General features: G+C 36.7%; 1 protein-coding gene across 2 annotated transcripts in view; it reads right to left on the minus strand.

Annotated features, from left to right (window-relative positions):
* Positions 1 to 14464, minus strand: part of LOC141450850 (cyclic GMP-AMP phosphodiesterase SMPDL3A-like) — a 577559-nt gene that overhangs the window by 93262 nt on the left and 469833 nt on the right. For both annotated transcript variants that reach the window (XM_074121695.1, XM_074121696.1), the window contains one exon: positions 9620 to 9688. In XM_074121695.1, coding sequence (XP_073977796.1) covers positions 9620 to 9688 — 69 coding nt within the window. The remainder of the gene's footprint in view (positions 1 to 9619; positions 9689 to 14464) is intronic.

Consider the following 14464-nt stretch of genomic DNA (forward strand, 5'->3'; position numbering starts at 1 on the left):
TACCGAACACTCCTAAACTCTACGTTGTTCTTATCGAGCCTTTATACAAGTTTATTAACAACTTTTTCCCCCTCTCCTTCGTGTTAACTTCCTTCTGTTTTATTGGTAGTTTTTTTTTGAAAATAATTTCTTTTAAGCAACTTCCTTTTTTTTTGAAGTCAATTTCTGAATTTGAATTGCTAATTAAATAAAACAAAGTAAGACACTTATTTTTCTTTTGTTTTAAATTGAAGTTTTTTATTTCATTGTTTATTTATTTTTTCTTAGCAATGAACTTTGCGGTTACTATGCTCTGGCAGTACTTATAATGATTTTTGGTGAATATCGAGGTGCGGTCTCAAATAAAAACAACTTTTTTGCTTTGTACCAACGTTTCGGTAATTTTTACTACCTTCTTCAGGGTCTGTACAAAAGGAATATTACACTAATACGAGGGTCGTTTAAAAAGTCCGTGCAAAAATAAAAACTACTTAATTTTTGGGGGTAAACCTTTTTTATTTTTCAACATAGTCTCCTTTTAGGCTTATACACTTCGTCTAACGCTACTCTAGTTTGTTGATCCCTTCCGAATAATAGGATTTGTCCAAGTCTGAAAAATAGCCATTCGTTTCTGCAATCACCTCCTCGTTTGAATAAAATCTTTTTCCCACCAGCCATTTCTTCATATTGGGGAACAAATAGTAGTCCGAGGGAGCCAAGTCTAGAGAATAGGGGTGATGTGAAACGAGTTGGAACCCTATTTCCATTAATTTTGCGTCCACAACTGCTGAGGTGTGAGCTGGTGCGTTGTCGTGATGGAAAAGGACTTTTTTGTGGGCCAATCGTGGGCGTTTTTCTTGCAGCTCGGTTTTCAAACGGTCCAATAACGATGAATAATATGCACCTGTAATAGTTTTACCCTTTTCCAGATAGTCGATGAGGATTATTCCTTGCGAATCCCAAAAGACAGTCGTCATAATCTTTCCGGCCGAAGGAACGGTCTTCGCCTTTTTTGGCGCAGATTCCCCCTTGGTAACCCATTGTTTAGATTGCTCTTTGGTATCAGGAGTGTAGTAATGTATCCATTTTTCATCCACAGTGACGAAACGACGCTTAAAGTCCTGCGGATTCTTCTGGAACAGTTGCAAACCGTCCTTGCAACACTTCACACGATTTCGTTTTTGGTCAAGCGTGAGCAATCGCGGCACCCATCTTGCGGATAGCTTTGTCATGTCCAAATGTTGATGCAAAATATTATGTACCCGTTCATTCGAGGTGCCCACAGCACTAGCAATCTCACGCACCTTCCACTCTTCTGTCATCCATCACCATATCATGGATTTTATCAATGATTTCTGGAGTAGTAACCTCAACAGGGCGTCCAGAACGTTCAGCGTCACTTGTGCCCATATGGCCACTCCGAAAATTTTGAAACCACTTATAAACTGTTCTAATCGAAGGTGCAGAGTCACCATAATGCTTATCAAGCTTCTTTTTAGTCTCGTGAGGCGTTTTGCCTTTAATAAAGTAGTGTTTAATCAACACACGAAATTCTTTTTCGTCCATTTTTTGAAAATCACTCGACTTCCTCGATTCAAACGAATGCCAAACACAAAGAAATAGACCGATCTGGCTGAAACTTGGTGTGTGTTCTTCCAAGAGATGCTACTAACTAAACATAACCTCGATACGCGCCAGTAGTGCTATCTCTCTGACTTTGCACGGACTTTTCAAACGACCCTCGTAGAGACATAAATTGAAAAAATAAAAAATAAATAATTTGCAAATAGTTACATTATAAAAAAAAAGTTTGTGAAGTTCAATGTAGAGCTAACGAGTATATCATCATAACTGTTAAGGAATTCACGGAAAAGCAGGTTTATATAGAGGCAAGGGAGGGGTGAAAACAATAGGGCTGGAGAAAGCTAAGGTATGTGGTGAGTAATTTGTTAAGTTACTGTTTGAAGAATGTTATTGTAGAAATTAGAAAGATTGTTCGTGTCTGTCCTAAAGTTGATGGATTTTTGTTGTTTTTTAATGTGTATCATTTCTAATATGTTCCGTTTGTTTCTGTTGGTGTTAGTTGCAAGTATGGAAGTGTTGTCACAAAGTCAAATTCGTGTTGTCAGTCTAGAAGGTGTTTAGTGAGAGCAGATAAGGTATCATTAGGTTTTTTTTAGTTTTGCAGTCGTGTTGGTGTTGGTATAGTCTCTTGTTCAAGATATTGGTGATGTTTGTCCGACGTATGTGGCATCACAATTTTTGCAATTGATTTTATAAATTACATCTGAACGGAACAATTGTGGTGTAGGGCCTTTTAGTTATAATGTTTATGATCTTCAACATTACAACAATCTAAAGCACACTTACATAAACGATAATAAATTATGCCCATTTTAAATAAAATGAACTCAAATCAGACATAAAAATGTTAAGGTGATGTATAAGCCATTTGTTAAATTAACCGGATATTGCAAAAAATTCAATAGGAAGAGAAGAACAATTCCAATTTTTCATGATATCTTTTCTTCTTTATTAATAATAATAGCAATAATAATAATAATATCTTTGTTAGGTCAAACTTTAAAAGAAAATAAATAAAACATGAAAACGAATAAAGTAAAGTAAAGTAATCGCCTATTTTTTCAGGCGGGGCTTAACGTCCAACTACCAAATTAGGTGTCGTGGACGGAACATGAAAACGAATATCAACCAAAGATATTATTCTTGGTTATAAACCATCGATTATTTTCATTCTTTTCTCTCTATTGATTATTGAATCAGTCGCCAAAATCAATGAACAACAGTAATAATTAATACAAATGAACTGATCTTAGATTGATGTTGAGGAAAGAATAATAATGAATGTATGAAATAGTAAGAAATCACTATTCAACTTAAGATATATGAGGATTCTCGAATGGAAATACGTAGGACGATAATCGCATTTTGAGCGTAAAAACGTTGAATAATACAAATACTAAATGCTCGCTGAAAGAAAATGCGCGAAGTACTAATTTACTGAATCGTTTTTCACTTTTCCGAATTTTCTTCTTTTTTTTTTCGAAGAAGTCTCCAAAATGTTCCTTTAAGTCAAAAAAAAAAACTCTGTGAAATACCTAATTCTTAGGAAAAAGTCATGCGAGTGTACACACCAAATTTTTATTTTATGCACGCTTCATTGATCATTAAAACAGGAGTTCATCTCAAGCGATCTTGAATAATTGGCTTCCATGTTGTCCACTAATGAACTGCAAAAAAAGAAAAAAAAAAGCAGTCTAGTCTATAATTGAAAATCAATCGAAGAACACTAGAGAGAGAGGGGAACTCCTTGACGAACCACCCCATCTTGAAGGTCATGAGGACTTAAAATAATATTAGGATGATGATGAAGGCAGAGAGATTTTCTCTATAAATACCACCCCATATCGCTATGGAGAAATGCAATGGTTTCAGAAGGTGGAAAAACAGAGAGAAAAAGTTGAATTTTTCCTTAATACATAATGCGCTAGAGTGGGCTTTGTTTTGCTTATGAAACAAGATAACTTACTTTGCTTAAAAGAAAATGGAAAATATGATTTCAACGTGCTCTATAAATACTTATACTTCCATAAATAATGAATTACCAATAAGATGGACCAAGTTGGTACTTATTTTTGCTTAGAAAAATAAATTATATCTTAAGAACTGACTTGGATTAAAAACTCATTCTATTATTCATAAAATTACTTTTCCAAAATAACCTTCGGGTATTCCTTAGAACACCCGGGCAATATGGAGGCTGCCAGCGCAGCTAGTAAGAGCTATTAACCTATCTCTAGTTTCCATTGTCGGACTACATAGCTCTTATTAAAAGATAAATGAAGGTGAAATGGTGTCAGAGATGACATGTAGTCACGTGACAATAAATTAAAAGCGATGTCAACAGATGGAATTCCTCTTTCCGATCTAACCGTTGAGCCTGTACTAAGCCGCCTTCGAATTGGACATACAAAGACTGACACTGGGACATTTAATGGACCACCAACTTGCCAATAATTCTGCGGTGACATCCTCACAAAATGTACACATTTCTATTAACTTTCGACGCACTTAGGACTTCATACAGACCGCCCTACAACAGGACATTAATCTAGCCACTTAAACGTATTTGATTTCCTCAGAAACCATTAACCTCTACAACATGATTTAATAGACAAAATGACATACATTACGCTGTACGCACTACACAGATTTAAGTAGAAAACTTATTTTTCGTCCTCAGTGGACCACAAAACTGATATTTTTAGTGAAATTCAAAATTGAAAATCTCCAAAATAATATATTCTCTTATTATTAGAAGTAAGAGAATCTTACTGGCAAGGTGTTCAGGCGGAGGCAAGGGCCAGTGCGTACAGAATGACGAGCAATGGGCAATGGAGGCGTATCAGTTCCTTCATTGGCCATATGAGTATTTAAGATAAGGTCGACCCTTGGTCGGCTATTGACATGACTGGGGACAGTATCTGTCCTAAATACAGGTTCGAGACTCCTTTTCAGGTGTGTATTACACCGAGGACTGAATGGAGGGTGAACTGGACGGACCAGTACCGGAAGGGAGGCATTTGGTTTACCGATGGCTCCAAGATGGACTGTGGGACTGGGTCTGGAGTGTATAGGGTTAAACCCGAGGTACTCATTAAGAGATCTCTTGGGAGATACGCCACAGTCTTCCAGGCCGAGGTTTTTGCTATTAAAATATTGTTGCTAAGAAAAAAAAAAGAAAATATGTGCTGAGGAAAACCTGCGGATGGAACCTAGGGAGATTCGTATCTTTTCGGACACCCAGGCTGCACTGAAGGCTCTTGTATCCTTCAGAATGACCTCTTCCCTGGTTTGGGAACGCAGGAAGGCCCTAGAACTACTGGCGCAGCACAACAAAGTTCGGCTGGAATAAGTGCCGGGTCATGTGGGGATTGAAGGGAATGAGAAAGCTGATCATCTGGCCAGGAATGGATCTAACACTCCTTTTATCGGCCCGGAGCCTGTCCTGGGGTTCAGTTCGTGGGGCTCTCAGAGATTGGATCTGGAGGGAGCACGAAAAGAACTGAGTGATGTGTTCTGAGGTTAAACACAGCAAGACTATGATGCCTTGGCTGTGTAAGCAAAGAACCAAAGAGACCCTGGGTATGGGCAGAAATCAGATTACTCTGATTACAGGCCTATTCACGGGGCACGGTAGGTTCAATAAGCATCTGCGCAAGGTGGGTTTTATCAGCTCGGAGTCGTTGTGCAGATTATGTCAGGAAGAGGAGGAAACGGCCTCTCTACTGTTGTTCGATTGCGTTGCAATAGAGCATTTGCGCTATGAAACCTTTAGAACGCTGAGGCCGAAGGAGATAGTAGCGCAAAAAGAACTAGTAGGGAAAGTCCTCAACCTCTTTAGGAGGGGAGGATTCGCTTACTAGAACTAAGAAGGGGCTGACACAATAAGTCTTTAGAGGCTGCGGTGCCGTGGGGCGTAGGTCCCGTCCCGTCTATTATCTTATCTTATCTTATCTAACTGGTAAGGTAAAAAATTATATCCGGTACATAAAAATTATAAAAAACATTAAAAGTACATTAAGGGTGGACAAAATCAAAATATTATTCATGCAGGTGCACTATCATAGCACAAGTTGCAAGAGAACTTGTTCGCCTGTACGAAAGCAATTTATGCCCAGCTGTCCATCTTAGTAGACTTAGAAAAAAAAACGCCAGGTTGTTTGGAGATGGGAGCAGAAACTGTGGAAGGTGATTTATCATCCGGTCTGGCGTTCAAATCCGGTTAAAAAAATGGAAGCTTGCACATGTGTTCGCCAAATACTTAATCTGCAGCCTACGTTTTCAGTGAATTAAATTTAAACAATTCTCAAGCTAATCTGCTCAAATTAGGATCTTTGACCCAATTCGTCAATGTATCGCTAACCGGTTTTAGGACTTCCATCCAATATCAGAGATAGATTCATTCAGTTTGGTGTGGATATTTCGAACTTCACTTATTATCTCAAAACTACACAAAAAGCACAATATTAAAGAATAATTCTCGCAAACTAAACTATTTCTTGGATTTGAAGATATTTTTTTGCCTTTTTTAGGCATTGTCTTCCGCCATGCAGCCAGCATCGTCTAGGTGCTTATCACTAGAATATCACTCACTCTCCATTCTTACTTATAAATACATTCGCTTCACACATTCATCCCTCTACTATATACAGACTATTTACATACAAACTTACAACTAATGGATGGATCAGTACTCTATATTCCTGCCATCCTTATAGCTTAACCTAAATTAAAAATCACGTAATCCTTCTCTAATCATTTTCTTCCATTCATTCTAATCGGCTGTAACTTTTAAATACATTCTTATTTCATTACTACCTCTGCTATAGATTTAAGCACATAGATGTTGGTGGAGAATATTATGTCTTCGTAGCGAAAGGGTGCATCTAAATACCTGTATATGTCGTCAAACATTCGTTTCCTTTCTACCACATAACGTGAACATATCATTATTATATGTTTGAAATCCTCCTCCTCATTGCAATCTACGCAAAGGGGAGAGAGGACCTTTTGTTGATCCTGTGAAGATACGATCAGGCACACCGCGTGGTTCGCTCTCAGCCTGCTTATTGTCGCAACAACCCATTTATTAGTGATAGTTCCCTTAAACCATGGTTGTCTAGGTAACTGATGTGCCATAGTTTTATAGAATCTCCCTTTATTACATTACTGTATAATCTGTCTGCCATTTTTGTAGTGCTGCTTTTGCAATTGTACACTTGATATCAATGTGTGGTAATTTATAATTAGCCATTTCGCCCACTATTGGTGGCTTCCTTTGCAAGTTTATCAACCATTTCATTTTCTTTTACCAATACCACAATGACCCCTTACCCACTCAAAAGGGCAGACCCCCTTCTCTTTAAAAATGGCTATAATTTCTACAATCTCTGCGATAGTATGATTCATCCCTGCAGACTGGTTGTGTATATGTGATAATTTTATTTTATTAACTTTAAGGTATTGTGGATAATTCTATCTAAACTCACTTTTGTTATTCTAATTTTTCCTTCTAAGCATGTGGGAGTTAAAGAACCGAAATATTGCGATAAGGTCATGCTTTATTTTGCTCAATACTCGCTTTACAAATAAATTACAATTGAAGAGAATACATTTTAACAGTTTATTGAGAAAATTTGTAAAAATAGAAAATCGATACTAAATGAAAGTTGATGTCCTGAACTATTTCTCTCCAGTTGCTGACACTTTATTTTACTAGACTTTCGAACCAAAAGCGGTCTCTAAAAATGTGAACTTTAAAGCCACAATAAATACATTTTGGTACTTCATTTTTTTGGGGGGGTAATTAATTGTGAACATTTGGTAATAAGATAATCTATATTATCTATCAGAGAGCCACAGAAAAAGTTTTAGGTATTGCTACAATTTGCTTGGATTTGACCTTCTATAAAAGACGTTGCATATCTCCCCTGTGGATTCGGGGGTGATAGAATTAGCCCACAGTATCTTTCACTTGTCATCTAAAGTGACTAAAGGAGTAATTGTCCGGTTTACCTGGTCCTGTCTTCCCCATATCCTATCCCTTTGATTTCCTGATGCCGCCAAACTTCTTCTTACTCTCCATCAATGTACTAACTAAATACTCTAAAGGGTAGACAGGATTCTAAGCCATGTGAAAGCTAGTTGTCAAGGAGAAGAGGATCCCAAATCTGGATCTCCTGATCTACCTAGTTGAAGGTTGTTTGTTAGACAAGTCAATTCCTTTCCATTATTAAAACAAATATTAAAAGACCAAATAAGGGAAATACACTTCGTTGGCTCGGAGCCCTGTTTTAGGGTTCCGAAGTGTGTGAAGACTGCGGCCATTAACTTATGGGTGCAGTGTAGGTCTCAAGAGTGGTGGCTTGCCACCACTGGGCTGAGTCAGGCGAAGGAGTTCATCAGAGGCTATTCGCCGAGGCTGACTGCAGAATTAATCCGTCAAGGCCGTGGGGCTATAAGGATGATTGTAGGCCTACTAAACTGGCCACTGCAGGCTCAGGAAACACATGCATCGCATGTGCCTGGCAGATGATAGAATTTGCAGGTTCTGTCATGAAGAGGAGGAAACGGCACTGCACGTGTTGTGTCAGTGTGAGGAGGGGCTTGTCCTGGCTAAGAATGTTACTTCTCGGGGAGGAAAAACCAAGGCCTGTAAGCTTTACCCAGGAGTCACTCTCCAGAATTAAGAGTCTGATCAAAAGGACAGGTCTGGAGGGTGAGCTTTAGAGTGAGGGGAGCCACAATAGATCCAAAGGGGTCGCAGTGGCGTAGGCCTTGAGGCCGCCCTAGTTTAATCTATCTAAGTTCCTCCTGCTACTGATCATCAGCTGTTTTTTTTCAAGTTCCTCGATAGTTTGTGGTACTGTGTTATAGGTACTACCATTCTGCAAACTGTTCAGTAATTGAGCTCATTTTTGGGAGTATTCTCTGGAATGTATTGTTTGCAACTGTCAGAGGGAGCTTAATGCTGAATCCAAACAGAATAGAAATTAAACTTAAACTCCTTATATAAAAGAGCATTGCAAAACTTTTATTTTATTTAAAAAATTTTAAAAGCAAAAAACAATATTGGATTTCCATAAAAGAATGTTCTGTTATATTGGAGAGTTTACGGCAACGTAATTCTGCTTCAAACATTTGTAAGAGATAGCAACACTTCTCGCAATATGTGCATATTTCAACGGGTACATCATTGAACGGCGAGTTTTATATTATTAACCAATTGAAGAAATAACCAGATAAATGTTCAGATAGATTGGTGTCTGAATGGTGGAACAATGCTAGACAGAGATAGAGCTTTGTCCATTTTTTTGAGTAATAATTTAGGTAGTTGTTGATAAAAAAGGGAGGATTGATGAATGTGTGTGTAATATATTATATATCGAGGGAGAGACTATAATTGTGAGAGGGTTTAGTGTTTTGGGTGCGTCAATGACATTGACAAGCGTCAACGAGGTGTTGTATTAGGGGAGTCCAAAAACTAGATAGGGAGTTTTGTAGTAAAGCAAAGTAAGCAACAAATGTGTGTATATCAGTTGGTGTTACTTCGCGTAAGGAGCGTATGAGATATAGTGTATGTGTGCTACAGTTTATAGGTTTAGAAAATAAAGAGCTTGAGCTTAAATTGTCCATGGATTTGTGGCTGAAGTGAGAGGTAGGATGTGTTCATATGAGGGTGTGTTATCCTGTAGGCACGAAGTGGGATAAGCCCTCGTGTACATTAGAATTGAGGGTAGAGTCTGGAATGAATTACTAGGCTGTTATTTTTTTTTATCCAACCATCATGGAAAGACTTACCTCTATCTAAACTGTTGACGGGTTTTGCGATTTAACAGATGAATAAACGTTGAACAGAGATGTGTCTGTTATTTGGGAGAGAAATGCCTAAACTTAATACACTGTCTGGATTTAGTCCACATTTCTCCAACACTTTACAACCCTCCCTTAAGGGAATCCATTCCTATTCTCGAAACAACACACACAATTTTTTTTTGTGAGGAAACACTTTGTGTTTTCATTAAGATTCCATCAGATTAGCTTATCAAGTACTTACTTTTTCTTGGGTCCCCTTTTGTGGAATAGCTGACGTCATAGTGAATGTCAGTGATGTGCCAAAAATAACCTGAAACAAAAGAAAAAAGGTTAAAATAAGAATATAATTGATTTGAACATAAATTAGCCTTCAAAAAGGTGCCCTTAATCGAACTGGCATGGAAAATATTCTGTTATAGTTACGAAATTTCCTTTAACCTCAAAATGTTCGTAACATATTTAACCCTTCATTGTTAAAACTGTCCGGTTGATCCCCCGATCAACTGTTCGGGTTGATCGTCAAAAAAAGTGCATGAAAAAGCGAAACATTGAAAAATACGTAACTTTGACCATTTTTTTTTTTTCTCTTTTACTTTAAAAGATAAAATTCCCAAATTTTCTTTATATTATAGGGGAAATCCTCCTTTGTAACTGTAAATTTTTTGCAACAATCCAGATCTAATAGATTTCGAGAAAAAAAGTTACTGGAAAATGTGGTAAAACTGCATTTTCAGGAAATGTTCTTGTCCCTTCTTCTTCTTGTTGTTGTTACCTTTTTTGCAAACAACGTAGCGCCTAAACGCGTGAACCGATTTTCATGAATGTGGTATCATTTGATTCAGAATTTTATGTAGTTGTGCCTTTTGGGAGTCTCAACGCTGTACAGTGAATAGGAGAGGAGTTAGCCCCAAATATGTAAGGCCCTCTCAAAAATTATTATTCACTAATATCTCTGTAAATCTTCTCTTTTTAACTCTAGAGTCATAAAAACAAATACTTCCAATGGAAACTCAAATTTGAAAAAAAAAAATGGCTTGATTTTCAAGACTTTACTTCCGGCTAGTGGCTAGTGTATTGGGTGACAGCCCTAAGATGAAAGTTCTGTCTATACCCTACCACTCACACCGATTAAAATATCAAGTAAAAAAGTAAGGTAATGCCTATTTTTTCAAGCGGGCTTTACATCCAACTACCAATTAGGTGTCGGAGGCGGTTAACTACGTAACTAACTTAACTATTAAACTATCAAGTTTTTACCGTGGTTTGGAAAATCTATATTTATTTCTGGATCAATCTTTTTTTTAATTTTTTTTAATTCTATCTAAAATTACAGCCATTGACAAAAAATCAGTTTAATTCCCAAATGGATTAAAATCGAGCAATTAAAAACTAAATTACGAAGTAAACACAATTTTTTATTTATTTTATTTATAGTTTTTTATTCTTCAAAAAAATAAATAATCCGAAGCTTATCTTGCTTTCCCCGATCTGGATGAAATAATAACGTACTTTATTATAAGTTAAATTTTTTATCATTTCTTCAAACAAGCACTTCAGTCAGTAGAACTATATATCATTTTAACGGGACCACTTTTTATTTTTTTTTAAATGCTCATTACGGTTAACAGCTCATTATAGCCCACTTCTTGAAAAAGATTTTTTGTTCTTCTGCTTTAAAAAGATAAGTAAAAAGTATTGAGATCATGATAAATGATCTAAAATTGAGTTTTTTACAAGAAATTGCCATTTTTAAGCCCCCCTCAAAACAATTGTTGGTGTAGTGGTTATGAAGCTTGGATTTGTGAGAGATCCTTAGTTCGAATCCCGTGTTTTCCTAACAAAATTAAATGTTGATTAATGTCATTAGACTTCCTGAAGACAAGACCCTGGCCAATGAGCTTCCGTAAAGAAGCCGCAGAATTCTTGTGCAACTTATACAACAAAAAATTTTTTTTTATAATCTTTTACCAAAATAAGAAAAACTAACTTTGGAATAAAGTATACGCACACCCATTTTGGTAAGACCACTAAAGGACATAACTACCTACGAATACAATTCTAAGACATAACTACTGACAATAAACTTCTAGCCGTTTGCCATTACAATAATGGAAGAAAACTTGCTAGGTAGTTGAACGTCATCTATGTTGCAAAGTACGTTGTTGGCTTGTACTTTGTTGCCTCGTTTTTGTTAACAATATGGCACTCCAGTTACGTATTGTGCTTGAATTTAGCTTTACTGGAAATACTAAATTTTATACTCTAATACCCCTGGAAATATCGTACAGTATTCTAGCATCAGTTTCATCTACTGTAGTTCTAATAATTATGGTAGATTATAAACAATTTTTATTTATTTATTTTAAGTAATTTTATTGCTACCTGTAAATTACAAATATATATTAGGTAAAGTGATCAGAGTAAACGCAATTACAAGTTGCAAAACCGCCCGGGAGATAGTAGATACAAAATGCAACCATGGGGACATAGAAAGAGTGTAATCAGCCAGTACTGACACTCTCGGGAATTTTAATGGTTCTAATTTTATCTAGGACAGGAGATCCGCAGGTCATTGTCGATTTAGGCGTTACAGAGGATTATCAGGAACAGAGGGAACATATTTATCTGTTGAAATGGGATGACCGGTTAGATTTTGGTGGAAATTAAAGGAAAAGTAAACGGATGGTTTCTGTGAAGACCTGTATGTTTAGATCTTTGCGAAGGGTGAGTTTCGAGGAGCATTTACTGTCGAGTTGGAGGATTTTATTTATTGAATGGTTCAGTAGAGCTGCACATTAATTATTGCAACACTAACCTATAAAACTGCACTTTACGTCTAAAAGAGAGTTTATGGAGGTATCCCATCTCTATCCATCTTTAGGAGGCCCTAAAAAGCACTGCTGTAGAAAGTTATAGAATCTAAATGAACGCAACTTAAATACAGCCTTTAAAGTGAATCTTAGGAGGCATTTTCGAAATAATCTCAGAGAAGTGAATAATCCATTCAGCGTAGGGCTACTTGCTACTTTGCTAAAGTAAAGTAAAGTAATTGCCTATTTTCCCAGGCGGGCTTTACGTCCATCTACCGTGGACGGAGGCGACTAGCAATCATAGTACTTTATTGTGAATTTCTTTTATTAAACATTAAATAAAATTCAAGGTGTCTAGACCGGGAATCGAACCCAGTAAATAATACATATTAGGATGAAAAAATAATTGCCATTTCAGTCGTGATACATTTATTCTGTCGAGCTTTCAACCTAGGGACTAGGTCGTCTTCAGGGCTAGTTTACAAAGTAATATTTTTACATTACAGGGTTGGTGTGTCTTCTGTCTTGTCTGTTCATGGACTGAGTGTGATCGGTCTCTGTGTGTGATATGTGTTAGGTTGTGTGGAAGTCAGTGTTGCCAATTGTCAAGTATTTTGTAGTAAGTTTGCGTATATGTTGTTTAAATTGTTCGTGTCTTTTTTGAATTTTAAACTGTTTTCTGTCTTAGATATGTGTATCATTTCTATACTACTTATCTATTAGCCCATAATTTTCCAAATCGAAGTATAAAGTTCTGTTCTTTCTGCAATTTTTCACTTACTCAGAAGGAGGAGCAGAGTGAGAGTGAGGAGGGATTTTATAAGCACAGTTTTCACCTCAGGGGACCCTAAAAAAAAGATATCTATGATGAAAAGTTCGAGAATTAGGCACGATCGCAATAACTTATCGATTTCTTACATGGTAAAAGAAGGTACCTTAAACCATCCCTTCCCCCACCACTAAACAACGAAAAATGCAAATTTCCCCTTATCAAGTTAATTACAGGAAGTGAACAAGACGTATGGTTTTATTAGCACATAATGATGGTAGAATTGAATAGAGGCTATAGAGTTACTATGGTATAATATAATAGTGAAGAAGAATTAGCATTCACAGAGGGATGGTTGTATACTAGGTATTAATTAGTGGTCTCTCTAACTATAGTAAATAGCAGTGTACCAAGGATGTATAGTGTACACTAATCAAGAGGCCTTGGAACCAGAAGTACGATCTGGAACTAGTAAAGAGCGTAGTTGTGTGAAAGGGTATACGAGAACAATGTCCCTAGGGATGCACACTTCCTAATCATATACTAACTCCTGTAGAATGTCTTTCTCTCCAGCCAGCCATGGTCTCCCAAACAAGAGAGTACATCCTGATAATGGGTCCAACCTTCAACAAACTTACTCCTGGCTGGGCCCCATACTTGCACTATACACAACTACATAACCCAACTGTTACAGCTTACAATAAGATATTCTGTTACTACATCAAATTATCTTATAGTAACTATGTTTAACTATAATGTTACTTTATTTATATTTTTAGCTTTGCGACATTGATGTGAAAAAAAACATGTAATAAGTTCAAAACTCTACTGAAATATTTACTTAAAGTTGTATCCCTAACATTAATAATGACCCCAAGTTTAATTTAAACCACAAAATTTACTCGGATATAGAGTATATATAACAGATTAAGGCATTTTGGAGGCGCCAAGATAGCCGAGCTCTTTAAAAGGCAGTGGTTCTAGGTTCGAATCCTGGGTCTAGGCCTTGGGATTTTAATTAATGTTTACTGAAAGTAATTTGATTGCAGTTTGCTAGTTGCCTTCGTCCGCGACACATAATTAAGTTGTTCGACGTTAAGCCAGCCTGAAAAAGAAAACTAGGCATTATTTTGCCTATACTTTTTTTTGGGTAGTTTCGGGTTCTCCCAGAATCTAGTCTTAATCACATTTTAGTCCATTATACTGCAGTTAATGGAAAACCAGAATAAACCATGAGAAGACTTTTTAGAAGGCCATACTCTTACTAAACGTAAACTCTTCCTCTATAGACGAATTGGACACAACAATATTATGATTTTAAGGATTAACTTTAGACAAGAAACTGACCTTTACTTCACAAGACTACTTTTCATTTTACACTCACGAAACTAGAAGATCGACTGTACAGAACAAACTCTTTCTCTACAAAAAATGATCATTAGGTCGATGTTACTCTACGTCTACAGCCTGACCTGTTGTAATCACATCAAGAAACTCCAGACAACAT

The sequence above is a fragment of the Rhodnius prolixus genome, unplaced genomic scaffold (genome assembly GCF_049639745.1).
Source record: "Rhodnius prolixus isolate KJV_2025 unplaced genomic scaffold, Rpr scaffold_8, whole genome shotgun sequence".
Classification (NCBI taxonomy): Eukaryota; Metazoa; Arthropoda; class Insecta; order Hemiptera; family Reduviidae; genus Rhodnius; species Rhodnius prolixus.